This window comes from Kryptolebias marmoratus, linkage group LG9, assembly GCF_001649575.2.
Source record: "Kryptolebias marmoratus isolate JLee-2015 linkage group LG9, ASM164957v2, whole genome shotgun sequence".
NCBI lineage: Eukaryota > Metazoa > Chordata > Actinopteri > Cyprinodontiformes > Rivulidae > Kryptolebias > Kryptolebias marmoratus.
In genome coordinates this window covers 16,801,924-16,827,525 of record NC_051438.1, presented here as the reverse complement: position 1 = coordinate 16,827,525, position 25,602 = coordinate 16,801,924, and the positions used below count along the sequence as shown (strand labels likewise).

The 25,602-nt window shown below is 36.8% G+C and overlaps 1 protein-coding gene across 4 annotated transcripts in view; it reads left to right on the top strand.

Annotated features, from left to right (window-relative positions):
• The first annotated feature begins 5,851 nt into the window (after positions 1 to 5,851).
• The window catches only part of spock1 (SPARC (osteonectin), cwcv and kazal like domains proteoglycan 1), a 111,963-nt gene continuing 92,212 nt past the window's right edge, over positions 5,852 to 25,602 (top strand). The window contains exons 1-2 of one of the 4 annotated variants that reach the window (XM_025008315.2): positions 5,852 to 6,002; positions 6,503 to 6,640. In XM_025008315.2, coding sequence (XP_024864083.1) covers positions 6,506 to 6,640 — 135 coding nt within the window. In that variant the 5' untranslated portion in view covers positions 5,852 to 6,002; positions 6,503 to 6,505. Of the gene's footprint in view, positions 6,007 to 6,502; positions 6,641 to 25,602 lie in introns of all 4 variants that reach the window. The other 3 variants (XM_017427224.2, XM_017427226.2, XM_017427225.2) reach the window with 3 other exon arrangements.

The following is a 25,602-nucleotide window of genomic DNA, read 5'->3' as shown; positions in this document are numbered from 1 at the left end:
TTAAAACAGGCAGATTTACCTTTTTGTTACCTTCAAGAAAACTTTTCAGTTTTTCTGCGTATTTTTATTTTCATTTTAACAACAAAAATAATTTACTATGCAGTAGTGATGTTAATCATGAAGTGGTTTGTTTATATTAATAAGAAAATAATCATTTCAAGACGAGTTTGAAAACTTTCAAGGGTAATAATGTATTTCTGAATGTACTGAACAATATGGTGACTTTATTTTGTGCAGTTATATTTTATTTTAAAGAACACGTACCCCTATATTCGCCAAAATTTATTGACATAAACAATGTACACCCCCCTTAAAGATATTTTCACTAAACACATTAGAGTCCTTTTTTAATCAATCTATTGACTTCCCGCTTCTTTTTATACTTTTCTACAAACATTTTTGGGTGGTAAAAATGTACCAGACCAACAAAGAAATGTTGTGATCAAACATCTCCAAGCTACAACAAAGCTACAGAGATATTAAGGGAAATAACAAGAAAACATCCATTTCTCTTCTTTGAAGAAGATTACATATAAATGTAGAAGCACCCAAATAAAAGAGGAAAACATCAAAGCCTATTGGTGGTTTTTTCTCACACAGTCTATCTTTATCTGTGGTATTTTAATGTGTTTACATTCTGAACATGATCTCTTTCTTTATTTGGGTTCTAGATTAATTCTGCTTTTAGATTAGGCACATTACCTTGATGAGGAATTGATCAGATTATGTATATAGCACAATAAAAAAACATCTATATGGATTCTATAAATATTTATCATCCTATTTGCTTATGTGATTCATGCTACGACTTTTCTCTTTTCATCCTCTGTGGAATGTCATGTCTAATTGGATATAAGAATGCCCCGAAGAGCTCTGAAGAGAAATGTCATTTTTGTTTTATGTTATAGAAATGATACATGTTGAGACATTTATTTTTTTCACCTCGCATAATGGCAGCTCAGACACAAAATCCTCCTAAATGTCTGATCTCAGGCAAACTTTCTATGGGGCCACTCAAGCGAAGGTGACATTTTCATGTGTAAAGTTACATATGCAAAGTTCAATAAAGCCCTCTTCACACAGGATAAAGACATTGCCTTGACACAAAAATCAGCCTTCAAGTTGATGGATTTTGTATGGTAGTGGAGAGGTCTACATGCATGCATTAGGAACCCAGTGGGCTCTCCATAGTACCTGATGAAACATCATAGCAAGTGGTAGAACAAGGATGGTTTTGACATGCTTAAAAGTTCTGTAGCAAGATTGGAGGGGTTTATTGTTCTAAACAATTGTGGTTTTATCATGTGCTATGAAGCCTAACAGGGAGGCTATGACACTGATGTGGAGCCTGCTGTGTTTCTAATGTGCACATGTAAACCTTACTAAAACCCTGCAAAGTCCATCACTTTCTGGGTTTTTTTTTTTGTTCTTTACATTATGGTTCATAATAAAGTATGAAGGGGACCACATTAGAGCCCAAACTGGCCTCATGCCTGGGCTATAACTCTAGTGTGCTATTGTAGTGTGATGATTTTCTTCCTCTTTTTTTTTTTTTTTGCACAAAGCTTCATCCAAACACAGTCTGAGAAAGTCATGGGCTTATGTGATCTTGGTGTGAATGTGCTGCTGACTTATATAGCCTGGTGAGGGCACAGAAGAGCTTCTCAAAAACATGGAAAATAGCAGGAAAAAAAACTTTTGGAGCGCAGTAGTCTCATAACTGCCTTCAAACTGAAGGAGGTTTTCCAATTTTTCAGCAATCCAGCCACATTTTAATTAGACGTGTTGTCATGGAGGACTTGGTGGAGTCTGAATTCAGTGTGAAGAAGGCCTAAGACATAGTTCATCACACTTGTTAACTTCTAAACATTGCCCACCTTCTTGTGTCTTTCTCTGCAGTCTTGAATACACTGCTGTCACGCACATACACACACTCAACCTAAATCTTGCTTCATCATTGTGTTTTCCTCCTTTACTCTTTATTATTTTCTCACACCATCTGCACTTGCTTCAAACTTGCTGCTGGGATATTCACTGTTCTCCTTTGCCTTGTTTCATAGGTTTTGATTTTCATTATTAAAAAGTGACTCCCCCACAGCTGCTCTCATGCTTTATCTTTCAGAAATAAAAGGAAAAGAAGAGAACCACTGACTGAAGTGGTCCTTGAGGGGGGAAATTTTGACTCAACTATCATAAAAACACAAGCTGGCTTTAAAACATGACTTCAGATGGACAGTTTATATTATTGTTTTCTTTTACATACTTTTCACTATCACCAGTATTATTAAACACACTAAATGACCAACTGCACTGCATAGTGAATAAATCTTTTCTTGTTGTTGCATACATTTTAGATTTCTGCTCAATAAGAACTAAATGGCCAAATAAAACAGAACTGGAAATATCAGTAAGCATTCGACTGCTGGATGTAATTGTGTTATTTTTCTGAGCCTGGCTTTAACTTTAGCCAAATTTAATTATAAATGTCAGGAAATCATTTAACACAAGCTCCGTGACGATAATTACACTCTTCCTATAAAAAGGAACTATACACTGTTGTAATTAGGTGTTATGAAATCATTTTGATTGTAAGCTGCTTATTTCCCTTTTTAATTAAGCCTCGCACAAAGTGCTTCACGTTACAAGATGAGAAATATGCTTGTAAAGAGAAAAGTTCTCTCTGTTTTTCTGTTTTATGCAAACCTTCACCTTTTGGCTTCAATCTCATGCAAATGTGGCTTTTGTGTGTTATACAACAATCAACAAAATAATGCTAAGCATTTATTTATTTATTTATAAAATAGCTGTTAAAATTAAAAATAGCTCTTCGCTTCTTAATTTAAAGGCTCATAGGTCACAAAGGTTGTATTGTTTGTTGCCTGTTTTTCTCTTGTTACACATAGTAAACCTTAAATGTGTCTGTAGAATTTAGAAAAACTTGCTATAACAGCAACTTTACATGGAAAAAAAAAGAAATTTAGTTACTTTTTATATTTTCTTTACATTTTGATTTCCAATTTGTTTCATTTTTAAGTGTGCTATATTGATTCTTACCTTGATGTCTTTATTTAATCAATTCAAATCACTTTATTCATCCACAAGGGGGCAATTAGAAGGCACAAAAAGTAGCCACCCACATGCAGAAACAAAAGATTAGGGCAGTCACAGCTTTACTGCATATTTTGAGCATTAAAGTCTAAAATTTCCCATAAAAAATACATGATAAAAAAAACAACCAAAAGTAAAAACATAAATACCACTTTGAAAAAATTAAAAACACATTGAATTAGGAAAGTGCTGTGTGCAACTTTATTTGGCTGAATGTCAGCAGAGCTACACAGGATGGGTAGGGAGTAAAGAAGCTGGACAGCCCTGGGGACTAACATTGCCCTCCTCCTCTGAGTCCTGTAAAAGGGACAACAGAGTCTGCATCATGGAGAAACCCACTCAAACACCAGGAAAAGAGTATATGAGGGATCCTGAAGAATCCTGCAAGCACATTTTACAGTTCGCCAATCAAACAGAGGAACTGAGGAACTACAATGTCCTATGCTGTGGAATATAAAAAAAGCCATCCAAAAGGGTTACAAAAAATACTCAACCAAAGATTTTGTAGGATCCACACCATCCCTTTTCTACATTTATGAAGAAAAGAGTGAAGTAAAGTCTTCAAATGGGATTGTGTGCAACAAAGAGCCACTGAGTGTGACTCAAACACAGGCAAAACAAATTTCAGCTCCTAAATTGTCTGTTCACTCAACCCATTGCCCCAGTAACTGAATAAAATTCATAATCCAGTCATTAATTAACTTCTAAAGACTTAATAAACCATTATAGAGCAGTTAAAACTCATTAGGTTAAAAAGGGCAACAGTGACTCATTTCTTTTTAAATGTGACCTGTTCTTTTCAGGTTAACTGTTAGAGTTTTGTCTTCTTGGTCAACTAGATTAGCTAAACCTAACATGTGTCAGGAACATCTTTGACACATAAGTATGAAAGTTGTGTGATAAACAGCAAGCTGAGCAATGATGAGAACAAAGGGAAACAGAAAGCTGATCACTTCATGGAAAGATGAATTAACTAACAAAAGAATGCACACATGTTTGCATGCCATTGTTTTGTTTAAAACATGGAAAAAAGTTCACTCCTGATGCTGGAATTCATCTTTGGTGACAAAACATTTCAGACTTCTTGAGACAGCAGGCTAAAACAAAATAAAGAGAAGTTGTAAAAATTGTGAAAACAGGCTAAAACAAAACCTCCCATATCCGAGAGGTGAGTTCTGCCACTTTGCTGACATCTGATATGAACTGCATTCATCTACAACAGCGATTTCCTTTCATAGCATGTGAGCATTACCAAAAGAAATTGTGCTACTGTACCAGCCAGAATTGTTAAAACCTTTCAAGTGTGGCTGAGGGAAAATAAGCAACTGCACTGAGCCACTGGCCCCAAACAAGTCAACATAACAAAACATATTAGGCACAAAATACTGTTTTCTTTACTTGCCACAAACATTAATGCAAGCACTAAAGCAATGAATTTGTCAAAACATAGAGCTAAAGAACAAAGTTATGAGCATTAAAAATAGATTAAATATTTAATATTGTTTCCTTTAGTCACAAAGAATAAGAGCCTTGAATATGTGACTGCAGCTATTGCCCAAAATCCCAACATCCCAAGCTAAGAAAAGATGCCTAAAAATCCTCTCAATCTGTAATTGTGTAAAAACTGAACTGTGAAAGACATCAAAATTCCTGTTCTGCAGTTCAGTTTTCTAAAGTCCAACTTTTTGTGACACATTTAAATTTTAAATTATATTTTTACTGTGAAGTATGACTCAGCTATACACTGTAAAATTGGAAAAAGTTACAGCATAAAAAAAATTGGATGGAATAGTAATAAAGGTGCTTCAGTGTTTATGTAATGGCATCTCTAAAAACTAGAGACATTGCCTCTTCTGTGAAAATGCAGTATGCTGACTTTGATTAAATTTGCTGAAAAGGTGGAAACTGAGTTGTTGAAACAAAAAGAAGCACAATACTATTGAAAACCTAAAATGAGCAAAATACTTGCAAAAAAGTGAAAAGAATCAAAACGATAGCTTAAAGAAACATTAGACAGCTCTAGCTAAAAGCTGAAAAAAAGTTGAACTAAAAACTAAAAGTGAAGTAGCAGATGTAGATAAAAATAGATGTAGATAAAAATACACCAAGAATGCTGAATAAAAATCTAAAAGAAAAATGTTTTCGAAGGAACTGAATTGATCACATTGTCTTTCAATGGGAAAGATATTTCTAAATAAAGTTGATTTAAAAAAAAATTAAAGTTACATAAAAAGAACTGCCTCGGAATTCATTTCCTGAATGAGCTGGACGTTTTGATATATGAATGACTTAAATAGTGCAAAGTATGCAGACGTAGTTGGATTGTAAAAAATCGTTCGGACACTAAAACACAGGAATGTGTGCAAACGTTGAATCAGTGCCTTTATGACCTGCCTCTGTCCGTGGTGCTGAAACACGCCACACTGAACAGACAAACCCATCCTGCACGCGATCACTAACACAAACTGGCGCAGATTTCACGCTTTGTGTGATTTGATTTTTAGAACAAGCTGGATTTCTCCAAGTGGTGTACTGAAGCAGAATCTGTGTTTACATGCACACAACAGAGCTCTGACTGGGTCCCCAAATCCTGCCTGCGCTTTGGGTGTGAACATAAAAATAAAATCCGCCAGCTGAAAATCAATGACACGGTTAGAAAGAGAGAAGGGAGGGAGAGGGGGCGGTGTCTGATGACCGAGGAGGGGGAAGGGGGAGGAGGAGGAAGAGGAGGAGGAGGAGAAAGCTCCCGGTCCGCTCGCTGCTCCAACCCCCCCTTTTTTTTTCTTCTTCCCTTCAGTCCTACCAGCAGTCCGGTGCTGCCGGAGTTCCCGCTGCCTCCGTGGACTTTATTCTCTCCATTTGAAGCTGAAACGGACCCCAACGAACTATTTCGGGTAGGTAAGGCACTGTTACTGGACTATCATTTGCCAGGTAAATAATAATTATTATAAACAATAATAATAAATTAGCTGCCGTCGAGTTTTGGGTGATGGGTAAAGCAGCTGAACCCGAGACAAAGCTCCGTGGGGGCGACAATTGTGTTGGCGCCGTTAATTGCTTTGCAAATTAGGAGCTGTTTGTTTCGTTGTGCCCCATCTGCCGCGGTGACAACTCTCCTGTGTTTATAATCCGATTAGACAAAGGATAAGCACTTTGATGAAATTATCACTCCACTCCCTATAAACAGGGGTTAGTTTTGGTTTTAAATGTTCCTTTAGGAGCTTTTATTTATCAGAATGTATGAATTTTGTCTTAAAAAGTGCTGAATTGCACTTTTTCTGTTCACAGCCAACACTTGGCAGCATCCTGTACTCTTCTATGTGTGTGATTCTCTTCTTAGGCTCCCTCTATCAGTCTTTTTATGAAAACCTTCCTCTTCTGTCTGTGCTTTCAGAAGATGCTCTTCTTCCTGCTGCCTGTCTTGGCTCTCTTGCTGAGCAGAGAAACAGCAGTCTCCGGCACCAGTCAGGAGAAATGGCCAGGCACTGTGGCTCAGTACAACAAGGACCGACCCTGGAACAGATTCAGAGATGTGAGTTGCTCAGACAGAGAAACCCAACATCCAGCCACAAAGAACGGCAGCATTACTAGGCTCAGTTAGCATGTGTGGATATATTTGTTAATGTGTGCATGTGAGGGAGATGGAGCACACTACGCCCTTGATGCACCCAGTGAGTGCTTGAGCACTTGCCAGCAGGCATAATCCACCTTGTAGAAACTCAGCAGGTTGGAGTCCTGGTTGAAAGCCAGACTGACTCTTAGACAAACAGCATTACACTGCTGCACATGGTGGAATAATTCTCTTATGAACTGGCTGCCTGAGTTATTCCCTCATTGAACTGCTTGATTTTCCTCACCTTTCTTGATATTCTGATATTTTAATAGTTTTTTGCATTGGCCATATTACAAAAGCAGCGAGCCATTGCATGTAGAATAACTGACCTTACAAACAAAAACCACTAAAAGTTTATTGTTTGTTTGCTATTATTGCCTCAGTAAACATGTAGTAACATTCAATGATCAATCCAGTTCTGATACAGTGGGTCACAAGTTTGTGTTGTCAGTGACCTTCAACAAAACAAATTTTAAAATGTTTTAGGCAGATTTATATGCTTATATTGATGTCAACATTTTGTTTCAGGCCAGTTGAATCAGATGCATGTTTACTTCTTTTTTTATTAAAATTTAAAGGCTCGGGGTGCAAATCAGATTAGGGTTGATACTTTGGTCAGCTTTTGAAGGCCTTTTTCTGTCTCATAAAATCCTATATGTTTTCAGTGGATGACAGTTAAAAACATCCTGAAATTTAGTTTAGACCTTATGTATTTATTTATGCACATATGTCAGATTTTCCAAGTGTTTTTATCTACTTCTTGTAGATGTTGACTGATATAACTTTTTCTATGGCTGATGTCAATTTTCAGAAATCGTTGCAACCAATAGCCAATATACAACACCATATTTTTTGGGGGGCCAATATGTATTTTTCATTTTGTAAAAGATAACAGTGATTGCTTTACTTAAATAAACATATATTTAACAACCCTTAGAAGAACTTAAACTCTTATAAATAATGTATAGAAGAGCATTCAAGACTAAAAAAAAGACTAAATTTTGGGCTACAATAAGGTGGTTGTAGCAGCAGCTGCTGCATCTTAATTTTCTTATTTAGTATTGATTAAGTATCTACAGGCATGGCCAACTGCCCATTTTTTTTGAAGTGGCCAATATTGGCTAAAATAGGTCAACCGCTTAATCAATCTAACTTTAAATTATTGGACACTTCCTTCTTTGAGTTTTCCTTTATCATTGATTGTGCTTTACGTATTTACCACTGCTAATTGGTGGCATTTGTGTATTTCTTGTGTTGCATTGCCACATTTTTGAGCTCTATTTGCACAGATGCACTGAAGAAAAGAAGGTTCTATTGGATAATTAAAAGTCCCTTGAATGGAACTGTATTGAGATATACTTTGTCCTAGTGGCAGCAAATGTACCCCGAAAGCGTGTATTGTATAGCAGTGATGTCCAAATAACTCATGACATGTACACATGTGTTGTTGCTGATGCATTACATGTAAGATCTTACTGGTTTTTTTAGAACTGCACAAGGTGTGCAATCCAGGAAGCTTTCTTAAATCAAAACTGGAGAGTGTGGAGTTCCAAGGTTTGAACTGCAAGCTAGAGTCACCTGCAAATTAATCTCACTCCCCTCCCATTGGAGAATCGTTAGGGTCTTTGTTTGCCTGGCTCACAAGAGAGACCTTTTGGTAACATGCAGGAAGGTGTGAATTAAAGGGAAAATGACTGGGTATCAAGCTTAATGCTCCATTGTAAGTTTTAAAAAGCTGAAATCTGAGACCCCCTTTTGTCTTTAAAAGTGTTTTTTTTTTCTCTTTTGACATGCATGGCTTCCTTTACTCTCCTCTCAGCACACTTCAGGACAAGACTCAGCTGTGCACCTACACATCAAGGATAGGAGAAATTCTTTTCAGGATCAAAATGTTGATATTTTGGACTGAGAAGACAGATGGTTTGAGAGGAGAGTGGAAACTAAAGCTTTTCTAATGTGTTCAACATCAAGAACCTGAACTGCCCTTGATCCTGCTGATGTTGATTCTGTTGTATCAACTGAGTTTAATATTGTGAGTTCCTACGGTTTATTTTTATTGGAAAGGGCATGATCTCCACCTACACAGCCAACTCTTCTGGGAGCCCTAAAAGGGTTATCTCTTAGGTTATCTTAAATAATTTACAAACTGAGAACAGATCTAAGCACTCAGAGATGTTTTTGCATGTCTGAGAGTCGTTGAAGAATTAGGGCAAAGATTGTGCTATGTTTTGACTATTTTGAGTAAGAAAAAAATCCCCTGAACCCTCATTCCTACTTCAGATGCAGTGCTGAACTCACTGGCTCTTAAGTTATTTCCATGCTGATAGTGACAGTAGAGTGGCCATGCTCTTAATGTTGTGATGTCCTTCTCTGCCTGCTGACATGGTTCTCCAGACATTTCGGCAGACTGAGGGGGAGTTTTGGCCTTATTAGAAGTGGCCTTCCCTCTTCAGTTACAGGAGCTGTGATGTGAGAGATGTCCATGACAGCATCCTCCCAGCTTGAGCTTGGCTACCTGAGGTGTGTGTTTCTCTGTGGCTCTCTCTTTCTGCCGCTCTGTGGTCTCCTGTGCAAATGAAACTTGTTAATGGCAAACTGTCAGCCGCGGATGGAAGAGAGCAGCGGAGAAGCGGGAGGAATCGGAGAGGGGGGAGAGAAATTGCAAAGGATAGGGGGGAAAAGGCTGTGACATTTATGTTTAATATTTCAGGCATTGCTGCCACACAAATGCAGGGGCTGCTGGGGTGATTACGTGTGTGTATGTTGTCTGACCTATTGCATAGGGAAACCTGCTGGTTGCAATTTGTCTCCTGCAGCACTGGCTGTTGTTTGTTCCTCTGTGTCTCCTGTCTATCTCTTTACTTCCTTGGTGATTTCTGTTCTTGATGATGCCTTAAAATGCAGTTCTGTATGAATGCATGTCAAACTGCTATTACTTTCATTCATAGGGATTTGTCATTCAGCAAGGAATCTGTTTGCTGTGTTACTATGGGTATGTTTGCACACATATCCGACTAAATATTTCTACATACAAATACACAGTTTCTCCAAGTTAATGAGTAGAGCTGTTATTGATTAACTTTATAAGATACAGTAGATGTAGAGAGTAAATGATGAAACAGGACTTTTAGTTTTGCGTTATGAAGGAGTATATTTTCATAAATCATTGGTGTTATTAGCAGAATAAAATCAAATAATTTAATTATGGCATAGCTTAACATGCTCTGACAATCACAACAATTGTTGACATGTAGTTATAGATAACTCCACACTTTGTGGAGACATAAAGACATGAACAGAGGTTGACTGGTTTGGTTTTTTCGATGGCTGATGCCAAAATGTAGAAATAAGGGAAGTCAACAAACATTGTATTTTAGTAATATTTTTTGTTGTGTTTTATTTTGGATCCATATATACAGTGACATTTTAGTATACATACATCTACTAAATAAAAACAAATAAAGAAATAAAACATGATTGAAGACATTTGGGCCAATGTTTTACAGCAAGGCGAAGGATATCAAATATAGGAATAACATATAGCCCAGGGTGTTTTAGGAATTTATCCCAAAGCATGTAATTTTTTATTTTTTTTGTTTCTTTTTTTGCTGTTGCTGACGTATTTGACAGATACTGTTGTAACATCAAGCACCGCTGCCAGAAAAAGCACTCTCAATTTCTGAAAACACATTGACACAAGGACATAATGTCAAATGTAACAACATTGTTCTGCCCACAGAGGTGCCTGCCTTTTAATTAACTTAGTATGTTCAGAGGAAGCCAATACAAGTAATTAAAGAGAATTGCAAAAACTAGCCTTATTATTCATCTGGCCAATCACATAAAAAGCTGCTTACTTTTTTTGGCTTTTTACAAGAATATTTATAGGGCAGGTATGACATAAATGATAATTTAGGATTGCAACATTTTTTGGAAAAAATGGTTTAGGGGAGTGACTTTACAAATGTTTTTTCTTTTAGTTTAATAATGTTAATACTCCCTCTTCTTAGTACTGTTCATCAAAAAGTATGTTAAAAAAATGTTTCAATGTTTCAACAAGTCTGGATTACTTCAATTGCCAAATAGTCTACTTTTGCACTGATAGAAGAAAGTCAAAAGAGCTGAAAATCTCAAGGAAAATTATTGTTTGAGAAGGTCTAATGGAATAAACTGTATAAATATTGAAATATGTTTTGCTTGTTTGTTTTGTTTTTGACCAAACTATAAATAATATGAATATTGAGGACAAACAAGCACATAACAAAATTCAATACCACTTTAATCTTTTGTTTTCCTTTTCATTTGAAGCCCAGTTTATAGCAGTACTTCAATCTTTTTCTGACAGTCCCCTCACCTTTTTTAATTCTCAGTCAGCCGTGAAGTCCATTTTTCCTCTCATATTCCTCTCTTTATCTCACATTTTTCCTCTGTCTGCGGAGCTCTAAAAATGACCCTGTGCTTCCTCAGCCATAGCCTTCTCCATCTCCCCCCTTTTCCTCTCCCTGCCCTCTCCTGTGACTCCCACCTCTCTCTGCTGCTGTCCTCTGCCTGCCATGTTTCACTCTGCATCCCCGTTGATGAGCCACTTGTTCCCTCTCCTGCATAATGCATGAGTGTCCATGCTCTGGCAGAGGAGCCAATGCAGGAGTTGAGGAGTCAAAGTTCACGGGAGAAAAATAGTGTTTGATTAATTCTTTTCTCCAGTTAATTGCTGAGTTGTAGTACGTAGAATGAGGAGTGAAAGACACTGGAGCAGTGTTTCAGGCATGTCCACTTTTACTAAGGAACGAGATTCAGTATTTTTAAACTTTTATTCATAAAAATGCCAATGTCTGTAACTTACGTATTTGATGGAGAAATTGATATTTGCTGGCTTGCAGACAAAATAGACATTTGTGCGATGGACAAATGTTAGACCTGAAATAAGTGTGTGTAGATAGCTTTCCAGGACTCTCACAATTGTGTAAATCTGTGTTTCTTGTGAAAAATAAATGCTTTCATTTGTTTATTTTTGACTGCACTTTAAAGAAGTAGCTGCTTGGCATATACCTAAATTTCATTGTAGAATCTGTTTCCTCACACATAAATCTGACCAACCACACTTTTCTCTTTTATCAATTCACTTGTTGTTGTAAATGCAAATCTGTTTTTTTTTTTTTTTTTCAATTTTGCTTCAGCTACAGTTACTATTTTCAATTTTTCACCAGCTTTTATGCAAACAGAGAATAGCTGCGGAGAATAAGCTCCCATTTGTATGCAGCTCTGACTTCATCTGCGTTTCTGTTTCAGACAGGGTCAACTTTGTTGTATGGCTGCCGCTGCCATGTGCCGTTGGCTGCATCAAAGTATTGTCGTCAGGAGAGAAAACATCTAAATATGCCCGGTACAACTGGAACGGTGGAATAAAAACTGGCAAAAACAAAAGGCCTTATTAGCCAGTCCAAATCTGGTAACAAAGCTAGAGCCATGGAATATCAAAGACTAACTGGGCTGATTTACATGTAGCTGCAAAAATAGTGTCCACAACTTCAGCAGATTAGAGATTCGGTCTGCTCCTCTCAGGCAGAATTATGACCCATATTTTTGGAGGTTATGTAGCTAAAATTACTTGTTCACTTTGCATTCTTATAGGATGATGCCTTGAAGTAGAAGCAAGTAGATACAGCATATTTATTAAGTAGTTTAGATTTACTGTATGAGAGGCAAGCCCAGAAGGCAGGAGGCATGTAGTGATAGCATTCAGATTTTTGTAGTTTTAATAACGACAGTTGTAAAATCCCCTCATCTTTTGATGTATACTGAATAGTTACTTCTTGCCAGGGTAAACATTGCATCATTAAAACATGAAAAATGTTACTTATGAACTCACTTTACAGTAGTCATAATGTTAAGGCTTACTGATGTAGACTAGCAGAAATACATAAAGTTAAAACAGATACTTTTGGCTTTTTCCTTCTTAACTTAAACTTTAGCCTGGGCTTTGTCAGTCTGAATTTTGCCGCTTGCTTCTGTTTGTACAAAATGTATTCCAACACTAACATGCTTTACTGTCCCCTGACACAAAATGCTGCCGTCACCATTCTGGAAGCCTCTTTGTTAATCTCAAGAAGTGGAAAATTTGCTTTAACTCTTCTGAGCCTGTTGTTTGTTTCTCATCAAAGAGGCTTAGCTTGTCCTCCCTCCCTTCACTTTTTTTCTGAGTGAGATCCTGCTTCATGATGTCAAGAGTCTAAAGAGGCACTAAATCATATTAAGGGGGAACACGAAATGCCTGTAAAGTCCTAGACTGTGTATTCATTTTACAAATATTGAGCTAGAATTGAGTGTGGTAGTAGCTGAAAGTCATTCCCAACAAATACTCTGAGTGCTGTCAGATCGTACTCAGAGCTCTAACAGATAATGGCAGATCTTTGTTTAACCCTCCTGTGGCCTTTAAGTCAACTTGACCCTAAGTTACAACTGCTTCTCTTCCTTTCTTCGTGATTTTTAAAATGTTGACATCAACTGTCGAAGCCAACTCTGCCTGTTTTTCAGCAAAATGTCTCATTAACCTTTGGAGTCAACTCAATTCAAGTTGTCCACCATAACTGATTGACCTTAGTAAAAATGGCTATTACACAGTCAATTTTACAGATATTGAGCTAAAACTTGTGGTATACCGAAAAGTAATTCCCAACACATGCGCCAAGCACTAAAAAATTACGCTTTTTTTTTTCAAGATTTGACCAAAAAGGCTAAAACTCCTTTCCTTTTCAAGTTAAGACTATCTTAGTTTCCAACTCTGGCATGAAATGTTCAGGCAATAAGCATTCCTTCAAGGAAAGCAAGGCCTTTACTTAGTTGATGAACGTAATGGAATGTAGAGAATAATAGCAAAGTGAATGTGGAGCATTAAAGCGGCCTGTCTCTCACAGTGGGAATTAAATGCTGTCAGAGTTTATCAGCAGCACACTCTTCCTGAGATGACAGTCTCTCCAGAGCTGCCAGTCAAAGACACCGGCTCTGTTTTCCTGTTTATATGGAAGAATGTGTGAGTTGCTGTATGTGTGTGTGTGTTTTATTTTTTTTATTTTTTGTTGTTGTTTTTTTTTTTGCAGTGGAAGCACTTGACATTTTATTTTTATTTCAGAGTTGGTCCTCTGCCTTGTTTGATTTTTTTCACTTGTTTCATTTATGGAGGAAAAGGTTTTGCTGAGCACGCGTGTTCTTTTTTAGTTCTCTCTACCTCACTGTGAGCACATTCACACCTGGAAGCTTTACTCCTGTATACTTTATTTATTTATTTTTTTTTTTCATTTTCAGTGTATTTGTGTTTGTACCCCGTCGTGTTTCGCACTCTGATTGGTTAGTTATCCAGCAAAAGAGGGGGAAAGGGCAGGGTGTAATTCAAAAAAGCACCCATGGAGTCACCTTCACCCCTCCCTCCACACAGACACACACACATACACATACAAAACCTCTCTTTGTGATTGTTTCCACCACACAGACTTTCTGTCGGTTTGGCTGCCTACCTGTCATTTCTTCTTATCTCTCCCTCCATTTGTCCTTCTCCTCTTCAGCTGCCAGTTTACCTTCTCTTCATACATTCTGTCATCTCTCTCCCATTGCCGTTTCCATTCTTGTTTAATTCCAGATAAAACAGCGTGCTTCCAAATGAATCTTTTCACGTGATTTTTGCTCTTCCTGCTCATTTTATTGTTTTCATTTATAAAGCATTTTCATGTATTGTCAGATGAGAAAATTTACATAATAATTATTGCTCTGAAAGACTTTGAGTCTGTTGTTTTACAGAAATAAATACTGGATAGTTCTAGCTGTGATGCATTCTTCTGTATTGTGTAGTATCTCCTGTGCATATTGACGCAGGCTCACACAGATATCTTGGGGAGATTGATCACTGAGAGATTGATTATTGAATTTCCAGGACTCAGACTGGAGCCCTGATACAATCTGTGGATGTCTAAAAAGCCAGACACACAAGAACAACACAAAATAAAATAAAGTGGAAGATGTTCAGCCACAGACAAGACAAAGATTTCCTACTCTTATATGTGAGTGTGTGTGCATGTATGTTGGATGGTTCGTCCAAAGCAGTGGAGCAAAGTGATTTCCAGTCATTTTGGCTGCCGCTTACAAAACAGGAAATGGGGAGAAGATGATAGCAGATGAGGTGCTTTAACGAGAAGCCAGTCAACTTACTGGGCAGAACAGATGGACAGTTACAGAACTGAGAGATATGAGAATAGTGAAATCCATCATCAGTACAGCATGAATTTGTTTGAGTATTTTTATTAATCTTTGTCATGGCCGCCTCTTCCAAATTACATTCTTTCTGTTTGGAGGTGTCACTCTGTGCTGATGTGAAGCTCTCTTGCCAAGCTAAGTCTTTTGAAGAGATGCAGTTGGATTTGTCGCTTAACACAACACAGCAAAACCGTTGTAAGTTCTGTATTAGGATGTCTTACTTTAAGTGATATTCTCCAAGAATGAGATGCAAAAAAAGCATCACTGTTGTCACTGCAGAACTTGTACTACACACACAGTTGATAATAATATATGTTTTTACCCATCAGAGATGCTTTTTTCATATCTTTTATACTCCAGTTAACCTCCTTTTTAATATCTCTGGGTATGTTATAGATAGATAGATAGATAGATAGATAGATAGATAGATAGATAGATAGATAGATAGATAGATAGATAGATAGATAGATAGATAGATAGATAGATAGATAGATAGATAGATAGATAGATAGATAGATAGATAGATAGATAGATAGATAGATAGATAGATAGATAGAGCTCATTTTCTTTCCATGGCTGTCTGCCTTTTGCTAAAAATCTACACTATAATAATGATGGGGAGACGTCTCTTTGTGAACATAGTGTGTCTATAAAACTGACAGATTTTCATTTTTCACACTTCTACAGCAGCTGGTCTTGATGGGGGTGGATATCTGTCTATGTGTGAGTGTGTGTGTGCGTGATGGTAATGAGCCGAGTTACACCTCCTCATGTCTTGCAAATGAAGACAATTATGCATAATTTTATGCAGAAACTATCCATAGATTTTTTTTTTATCATCATGTTTTCCTGCCTGCAAAGATTTATGTCATGGTAGTTTTTTTATACATGTTTTTCGGAGCACTTTTCTTGTCGTTGATATTGATGAAGCTGTCACCCCTGCTGTGTGCCATTTCTAGTGTTTGATCAGATGTTTGTTTCCCAGGCTTTGGCAGTCTCTACTTCTCCCCATATATCTGTGTTTTATTTGGCTTCCTCCATTCTGTTTTATAGGTTGAATCTATGAGTGCAGATGAGTCTTAGCAGCCTTGTTTGCCTCCGTATTACCCTGCTATCTAGGAAGTCATTCTTGGCACAGTGTTAATGTTGTTGTGCTGATAGTATAAGGTCTCTGCTCTATGATTTATGGATTACTTAAAATACTATGTCTTGGATCATGTCAAACACTTACACAACACTGCTTAAAGTTGGAAGTGTTTTTGTTAAATGTGGTCAAAACATTATGCTTAAAGTTCAATAGTTCAGTCAAATACCTTCTGCTCAGTCTTAATTTGATCTCTTTTTGAGGACTCAGAGACAATGTAGGCTATACATCCACACTGAAAAACTAAACTGCATGCTTGTAGACTGAGAAATAATGGTTAATCTACAACAATATGTCTCTTTTTGTGCCCTCCAATATGTTTCTGCCATATTACGAACCTATTTTTTCTTCCTTTTACCACGTAATGAGTTTTTTTATATGATTTATAAACTAGCCTAAAACAAAGATTGATTGTGTCCACCACCACCCTCCCCCCTGCTTGTTTCCTGTAATCACAGACATTGTTAGTGCCATGATGAACGCAGTTATTGCTTTGCCCATGGTAATAGCTGAGGCAGATAATCATACAAACAGCATTTAAATTGCACATTAGTTTATAGAAAATGCTGTATGGCTACATAGTGTATTTTGGTGAAAGTATGTTCTGATATGAAATGAATTAGGCTATATTTGCAAAGTGGGGACTCTTGCTTTTGAATGTCGCCTTTCCAACCAAAGTGGTGCAATCTAGTATAAATCATGGGCTGTCTATTTCTCTTTTTCACACTTCCTCGGTCCACATTTCGATCAGTGTCAGCATCGCTCCTGTACTGTACTTCTCTACCTCTCCTCTCACTGTGATGTTCATGGCCTCTAAAACCATGTCAGATTGAATTGGTCATTATCTAATTTTTCTCCCCTGAGGGCAGGGATATGGTTACTGTTTGTGTGTGTGTCTGAGTTTGTGTGTGTGTGGGTTTGAGCATTGTCTTGTCTGCTTCAATAATTCAGACGGTTTCTGCTGCTACACCTTATGTGATGCTCGAAGAAAAGAGACACAGAGAGGAGGAGAGCTGAGAAAGGGAGGGAAATAGTGACACAGTGATGATTCAGATCTGTTCCTTCTGGCTTTTAGTTCTTTTTACTTATTTTTACCTGATTGCTTTCTAGATTTAAGGTATAACAGCATATTTAAAAAACATAAAAAGTCATGTCATTATGTTAACATCTCTTTGACAGCTACAGCTTTCCTCTGACTCTACAAAACTAGATCTACCTCAAATGAAGTCAGATCATGAAAAAAGGCTGCAAGCTCTCACTGACTGCAGTAACATCTTCCTAACAGCAGCAAAATGCATCAAGGAGCTTCTCCACTGAGAAAACTTTGAGAAAACTTATAAAATAGCTTGCTACCTTATCCATCAGGTGCCCGTAGCACAAAGTCACACTTCACCGCAGCGCTCACAAGTAGTCATGATTAGTTCTTTCAATGTTCTATAAAAACATACAGGTTGTCTAACCTCACCTTTCTGAGTTTGTATGTGTTGTTCTGCAGTCTGTCTTGCAAAATGAAAAAAAAATGCTGGATGACTTTCTAATATTTACAGTTTCATGTAACAAAGGTGACTGATTAAAGTTAATGTCATTTACAGCTTTAAAAATTGAATGTCTTATGATTATATACAAAATACTCTTTAATATATTTTAAATTTCAGACTCAAAGGTGTTAGGTCAAATCCATGTGTTTATCTAAAAGAGCAATTTGAGTTGTGATCACATCAGTATATCTTCTTATTTGTGCATGGTTATATGTATTTTTAAAATCAGGTTGTTTTGAGGTTTCCTCTGCAAGCATTAGAATTCGTTTACATTAGAAATGTTGTGGTTTGCTTTTCTAATTCTTATTTTATTGCACATTTATACTTGCACTCTGTTACTTGGAGATGAGAGGCATTATTTTATGACATTGTTCGAACAGTTATTCCCTGCAGTACTTTTGTTGAAAATAAGAAAGTGTTGAACCCTGAATCCTGTGAAGCAGTGAATTTTTTATGTTGCTATTATTGTTGCTGTTTATGCTCACTTTAAAGATTGTATTGATCAGATAAAACAAAACAACCCAACAAGTTTTTGTTGTTACTTAGGAAGGTTTCTAACTGAGTGAAAAATCCAGAAATATATAAAGTGCAAAAAAATAAAAAGATAAAGAATTTTCTAAATACTAAGGAAATAATCTGTAATGGATTTTTTATTATATCCTTAAGCAAAGAAAACACAGCAATCTTTCATAAGATGAAATAGGGTTATTTTATCCTACAATTCTTTGCAGCAGTAAACACACTCACAAAGACTTATTATTCAGGAGTCATATAAATAAATAAAAGGTTAGGGAGGTGAGTCTAAATGTGGTCACATTTGCAGTGAAGTAATCTTCTTCTAAGTCTTAAAAATATAAAAAGCCTAATACTCCTTAATGGAATCCATACCGCCTGCTGCTTTTCATGCCAGAGATTTAGTCTGAGCTCTAAAACTGTGAAAAAAGACAAAGTTGAAGCCATTTTGATCAAACAAATTCAAAATTGTATTTCATTTAAAGCTTTTAATAAATTGTTTGGGTTGGGTTGTTTGGGTGTAACTGTATTATGTGTAATACTGCAGCATTTGACACTCAAAACCACACATTTTAACCTTATTTTGCCACCAGTAAGAAAAGTCAAAATGTCACAAAAGCCATTTGGATGTATCTTCTGGGGAACACTAATATCTTTACCAAACTTGATGGGAAATCATCCAGTACATGTCATGACAAATAGATTCTGTCACTTATAGAGTCAAACTGCTATAGTTTCTTTATCTTTTTTTTTTTTTTTTTTTTGAAGGCAGGACAGAAAACGTGTCTTCCATTTTCACTTCACCTGCATGTGTTCTGCAGCTTTAATCTCGGTATCACATTTCAGCACCATGGTCAGCATCAGACTTTCGTTGGCCTTTGTGTTGGTGTGCTTCTGCTGGCAGAGTAGTGGTGAGTTATTCTCCTCTCTGAGTTAAGGGTCATAAATTAAAGTTAAGGTGGATAAAAACCGTAATGTATCTGTTGAGCTCCATGGGTTGCTGCTGATCTGTGTGACACTGGAGCCGGAGGAAGAGTTAGTTTCTCGCTTTTCTTTGCCAACTTTGTTTCTGTTTTCTCTGGCACACCACAGCCGCTCTCCAATCAGATGTCACAGTGTTGTCTGTGAAACAGCTGGCTGGACGTCCTGTTTCAGCCTGACTTTCAAACCCAGAGAGACATCACTAAACAGATTTAGGCCAGATGGTGTTTTTATCCTTCATATAATATTTTACTCCTCTTTTATATATTTGAAAATATTTGTCAGAAGGGAAGACTAATCCATAGACATATGTTATTTTTATACAAATAGTTACCAAGTAAATGTAGTTAGAGAGATGTTTTAAAGAATACAGCTAATTGGATCACAGGAAGAAACCTACTTCTTCTTCATGAAATGATGTACTGTCATTCATTATAACAAAAACAGAAAACAGCAAGTCTATGGTTTCATCAACCATTTCCATTAGATTTATAATTTTAAGTCTATTTTGCATACATTTTTACTACAATTTTCTAATCTAACTCAAATATCTTAACATTATATTTTTAATAAAGTTTATTTCATTCAGTATCATAATCCAGATTAGTTATATTGCACACTGGAGAAAATTGCATATAAAGCACCATTCAACATGATTTGATTTAAATTTCAAACAAATCAGGACACTACAGCTGATTAGACTAATGTAAATCATTGACTGGATTATTTTTTTTCTATATTGTTTCAATAAAATGTTAGATCAATAACATGTCTGCGTGCATTCTCTGATGCATGGGATCATTGCCTTTGATCTGTTTCCTTGTTCATCTTTCAGTTAGCAATATAGAAAACATTAAACTTTATGTGGTTGAGGATTACATTTGTTGAACTGTAAAAAATGCATTGAATCTGTTTGAGGATGTCCTTTGTTACCTTGCTTTTCAATGCTGATGCCCTTAATGCAATAGTAAGTGGCCATTATGTCAGAAAGATGCAAAGAGAATTGTTTAGTCACTGCAGCATTGTTGATTGGTCATGATTATATGGCGATAAATGTCAGTGACTTAATTTATTTATAGCTATGTGATGTTTGGAATCAAATTTGCACAAAAATGTATATTTTCCATTAATGTTAATCACGGGATGTTGTTCAGCATGAACAATTACTGTATGTTGCATCTTTAAGGTGACTTGAATGCATTCTGAGTAGATTCAGTCTCTTTCAGATGAGGTTAAGAACACATAAAAACAGGTATTGACTTGTTTTGTGTTAAAGCATTTTTCATTCAGAGTCAATGGTAAGATTTATTCACAAAGATATTAAATTGAGAACGCTGTTTGTGTGGGAGAAAAAACGTTGTCTTTGCATTAAAAAGATGCATCTCCAAAGCAATTATGGCAAACATAAAACAGCATATATTAAACTCTATCTATTGCATCTTTCATGGCCAAATCTATAGATATCTGTATAAAATCTATAGAAAATTTACTTAATTTGTATTAGGGTCAGTGAACCTGTAAGGTCCTAAAGGTGGTATAAAATGTAAAAATCAGCACCTATTTATAGTTCTTATACAGTACTGCTAAACTTTTTCTGTTGTGAAAAATGACTGTGGTCTGAAGCTATGCAGTCCAGCAGTCGATGTTTTCTGTTGACTTGAAGTCCACCCACCTCATAACAGCGAGAGTGATCGAACCACAGTTCTCATTTTCTTCACTCCATCACTTCTCGGAGCATCTCCTACCTGTGTGCTCCAGTAGTGATACAGGCACAGTGTATGTGTTGGGAGCATTGGGAGCATTAGGAACATTGGGAGCAGCGGTTCCAGTGTTTGCGAGCAAGGGGGGAGGACATGGGAAAAATAATGAGGCCAAATACTCAGTCATGTGTTTGGGGAGGGATCCAGGGAGATTGATTATGCGGATGTCACACACAGAGAAAGAGAAGGGCCAGAGTGAGATGGATTTGGCTGTGAAAATGAATACATGTAAATGCATGTTGGAGGCTGCCACATGAATTGTTTGACACCTTTAATTAAACTCAGCTGAGTCAGCTTCTGTGCTGCAGCTTAAATCAGATTTTAATGAGTCACAAGCCCAGCAACCCACATGGGACCAGGCCTGTCTCTTTAAACCGCCACCCCCCCTTTCTTTCCGTCTGCCCTTTTGTGTGTGTGTGTGTGTGTGTGCACTCCTAACCTTGAAGAGCTCAAGCCTTTGGCACATTCCCATCGACTTTCTCATGGATTTTGGATAATAAGGTGTGCTGGGATGTTGCTGATCAACACTGGGAGCTTCTTTTATCTGGAACGAACAGATAAAAACTGGTCCATTCCTGCCAGTACTGGCAGTCGTGGCTTCCATGTGGATAACGCCTTTTTAACTGCTGCAATTATGGGATTTATTCAGTCAGAGCCTTTCATTTGCACTGCATTAGACTCTCTCTGATACATAGTTTGGCTAGTGTCATCACCTCGACTTGGCTAATCACACGTCTTGTAATCGGTGCATGCTTTGAGTTAGAAGGTATGCAAAATGTAGAAAACCTATTCCAGTAATTTCCTTTTTTTCACATTAAAGACCGACCATCCCTTGACGGAAGACACCTTTCATACTAAGACTATTGTATGATGAGAAATGATGACGTATGTGTTGTGGATAATTCTTAACCACTACCACACCAAATTTTTGCTCAGTATGTGTAAAATTAGTTACAGAGATTTTTGTGTTTGCTAAGGTGGCTAGTCATCTTGAATGGGGCTGACTCCAAAACTTAATCAAATGCAAAGATGCATCCTTTTGTAGCAGGAGATAACTAAGGATTGTTATTAAAAAGTCAATTTAGCATTAAATGTTGAATGTAATTAGCTGAGAGTGAAAATACATCTGTTGCTTGTGTAAACAATGTAGCTGTTTGTAGTAATAATGACTTTATGTTGTGCTTTTGTTAGAGCAACGCCTATTGTCTAGGATTAGATGCTCTGTTCTGTATCAGCTTGTTTCATGTTTGCATAGTTGATTTGTAGTTAAAGATACATTAACATAAGGTTTCAAACATTACTTTCTATTGCCAGTAGAGAATGACAGATTAGCAGAAGCAAATGAGCCCATTTATGCCACTTGCGCAATGCGAAAACATTGAGAATTTGATTGGGGAAGGGCTGAAAGAACACCAGTGGGACAATCTGAAGGATCTCTATTTACTTATGCATTAGTTTTTTCATGCATTAAAGGAATATAGCAATTTAAGTGGTGGGCAGCCAGCATAGATTAAACTTTAATTGGAACACATTTAATTAAGGATTCATGAGAGGAGCATTTACAAACCTAATACAAGATATAATCAGACTGACATTTAATGTACTTTTAGTGGTGGGTTTAACAATCTTATATTGCGTTTGAAGTAATCAACAACACTTGGACTCCCTATGTACTGGCAGACAAATATGCACGCACATTTGTGAGCACATACACTCAAACAAGAAGGTTTATGACCCCTTACTTGTGTGTGTTATTACTCTTTATTACTGCAGCTTGTCATGGTGAGAGCTCTGACATTTAGATGAAAAACAGCCGACATCAACACTCTGACTTTTTCTGGCCTCTTAGAAGGAGAGAGTGGGTGAGAGTTCTTCTGAATCACTTCCTCTGAAAGGACTTTTTTTTTTTTTTAATTGTGTGTGCCCGGGTTTGTTGTGAAGGCATTTGGCATTCAGGATGCTGCCTGCTATTATAAATTCTGCATGTTCGTTTTCAATTTATTCACTTTCTAGGATAAGACTCAAAGTTCATACCAAACACATGACAATGTTAAGAATGGAAATACACTGATTGCAGTTTTTAAACTGATTCCCATTTCTGAATTTTTAAACCTCCGATTTTTTTTTAAGATAACTTCAAGATTTCCTGACTAAAGTGAGCTAATAGCTAATTTATTTGCTAACAAATAAAACCTAAGAATTCAAAATTGTTGCTTTAGTTTAACTTGCTAAGACCAACTTTCAGCCATCCTAAGTAAAGTTTCCACAACAAAGACATGCTATTCTTAGCACAGATTAGCTGCTTAGCTATTTTGGGTTTATGGGCTAGACAACAAATCAGATTTTATAGTTTTCCTGATGTAATGGTCAAGCCACCAGTTTTCTAAGGGTTGGAGCTTATAGGTGAAACCAGCTGGGATCCTAATTTGACATGAACTGTCCCAATCTGATATAATAATTATTGACTGATTTGCTGTAAATGGCAGTAATGGCTCATTTCCAATTCAACACTTAAAAACAAAAGCCAGTGCGATATTGACCATGTCGCTGGCAAGATACAATAGCAGGGTTAACAGAAGGTTTCTTTTTTTGTCTGAAGTTGGATTTCTTCCTATTTACTGTCCATTTGTGTAACACTCAGCTAAGGTTAGAAAACAATCATGTTGACAACCTGTTTAACAGAAAACCTTCAGCAGTTTCTCTGTGCTGAAGCGTTGTTGACAGATCTGTCTAACTGAATCTTGTCACTTACAGAGATTTTGTTTCTCACTTACAATTTCATCTAGTTTTCCCATCAAAGTTCCCACTTCGAGTCAGTTTGTACTGAATGAATGTTCTTTGGAGACCTCCTGAAAGGGCAAGTGATGCAATGCTTTATAGAAGCACATTGTTACTGTTGTCATTTTTCATTTATTTTGTAATGCGAGTGATAATAAAAAGGTCTATCTAATTTTAATGCTGAATAAGACAGGAGATAAGTTTTAGGTGTTTTACTAAAATAAGGAAATTTATTCTTTATTTTTCAATTGTCTTTATTTAATTTCTTGTGTCTTGTGTGCGTCCTAGTCAAAAAATAGCAGCTGATTAGTTTTAATCTATCTTTTTTTGTTCTCTTTTCATGTCTTACTTGATCCTTTTCTATCATCGGTGCAACAACAGGTAAGTCTTTATTTTTCTGTTTGTTGACTGCGTGGTTGACTGTTGTGTGTTTGAGTTGGAAACAAAAAGACAAATGCTTGCTGAGCTCTAATCGTGGAATCCTTCAAAAATATCCTGCATGATAGTTGTTGAACAGTAAAGGTGGGTCCGGAGAAAAACAATACCCACTGACTGTTTTAGCCAAAGTGGGCTGTTGTGCATGTTGACTGGTTTTTGTTACAGTAATTGTGACTCCAGGGATTTGGGCCATTTTTCAGCTCTCTTACACACACACATACACATGAACACACACATGCTGAGGCAAATACACAAAAATCTGTGCTGCTGGCAGGATGGCTTGTTGGCTTCAAGTATGCCATATGTGTCTTCGCAGGTGCAGCCTTGGTTACCACAGCACAGGCCTCCAGGCTCACATGTGACAGCAGGGATTTAGCTTCTCTGCTCTGCTCTTTGCCTGAGTCGACACAGGCGTCGGATAATTTAATTTTACCTCAGTGTGATATCACCACAAATAGCAAAAACTGTACTGCAATTTTAGTCTCACCTCTGCTAACCGGCAAAATAAACTGAAATAACCATGCAGGTGATGATGTAACCCACCGGCACAGTTTTGTACAACGGCACAAGGTGTGATCACACTAATGTGGATGGCATGATCTCTCTGAAAGTGTTTAACTCTGAGTTGTATGTAGCCACCTGGCAAAAGGCAACATTTCACATTTTCACCTTCATTTGAACATCTCTCATACAGGAAGTGAAATAAAAGCCGACATAATTTTAAGGCCAGAATTGCAGCAAATTTGGGGCCTAGCATTGCTTGAAGGAATGCTTAACACCCATTGTCTTTCATGCCAGACTTGATGCAAAGAGACAAAGTCATATATGTTTTAATTAAACATTGCAATTATGTGCAATCTTGTACAGGATCTTGTGCAAGAAATTACCTCTCAAACTGTATGTTGAGGATGACTCTCAGTTACTACAAACTCTTAGAATTTTAGCTAAATATCTGTCAAACTGAATGATAAAAACTCTTTTGTGTTGGTGCTGGTTTATCAAATATTTTGCTAATGGTAGAAACAAAAAACACACAGATGCTGGCAAAAGCATTACCTTCCCTTGATCTTTGGTAATGGGTGATAACAATTGATAAAGATAAAACTAATCTTTTCATGTGAACAACTACAGTTTTAAAGGTAAAGCAGAATTTTAGTTGCTGCTGCAAATTTCACATTTCCTGTAAAAACAGAATAAAGGGAAGAGCACCCACTAGTCAGCTACAATGGCCTCAAATAAAAATTCAGAGTTTAAAAAATGTTTTAATTGGAGACAAGATAACCAAACCCTTGACAAGGACAGCATGTATTATCTAACTTTTTTATAATTTTTTTCTGGAAAGACACACTCTTTAAACCCACGGGAATACAAAAAAACATTGTTTTTATTGTTAGGACTAATACTTATATTCAGGTATGTTATGATGCAAGAAATTCACATATGAGTAGTTTACCTTCAAAATCAATTTTATAAGGACTTTTCTTC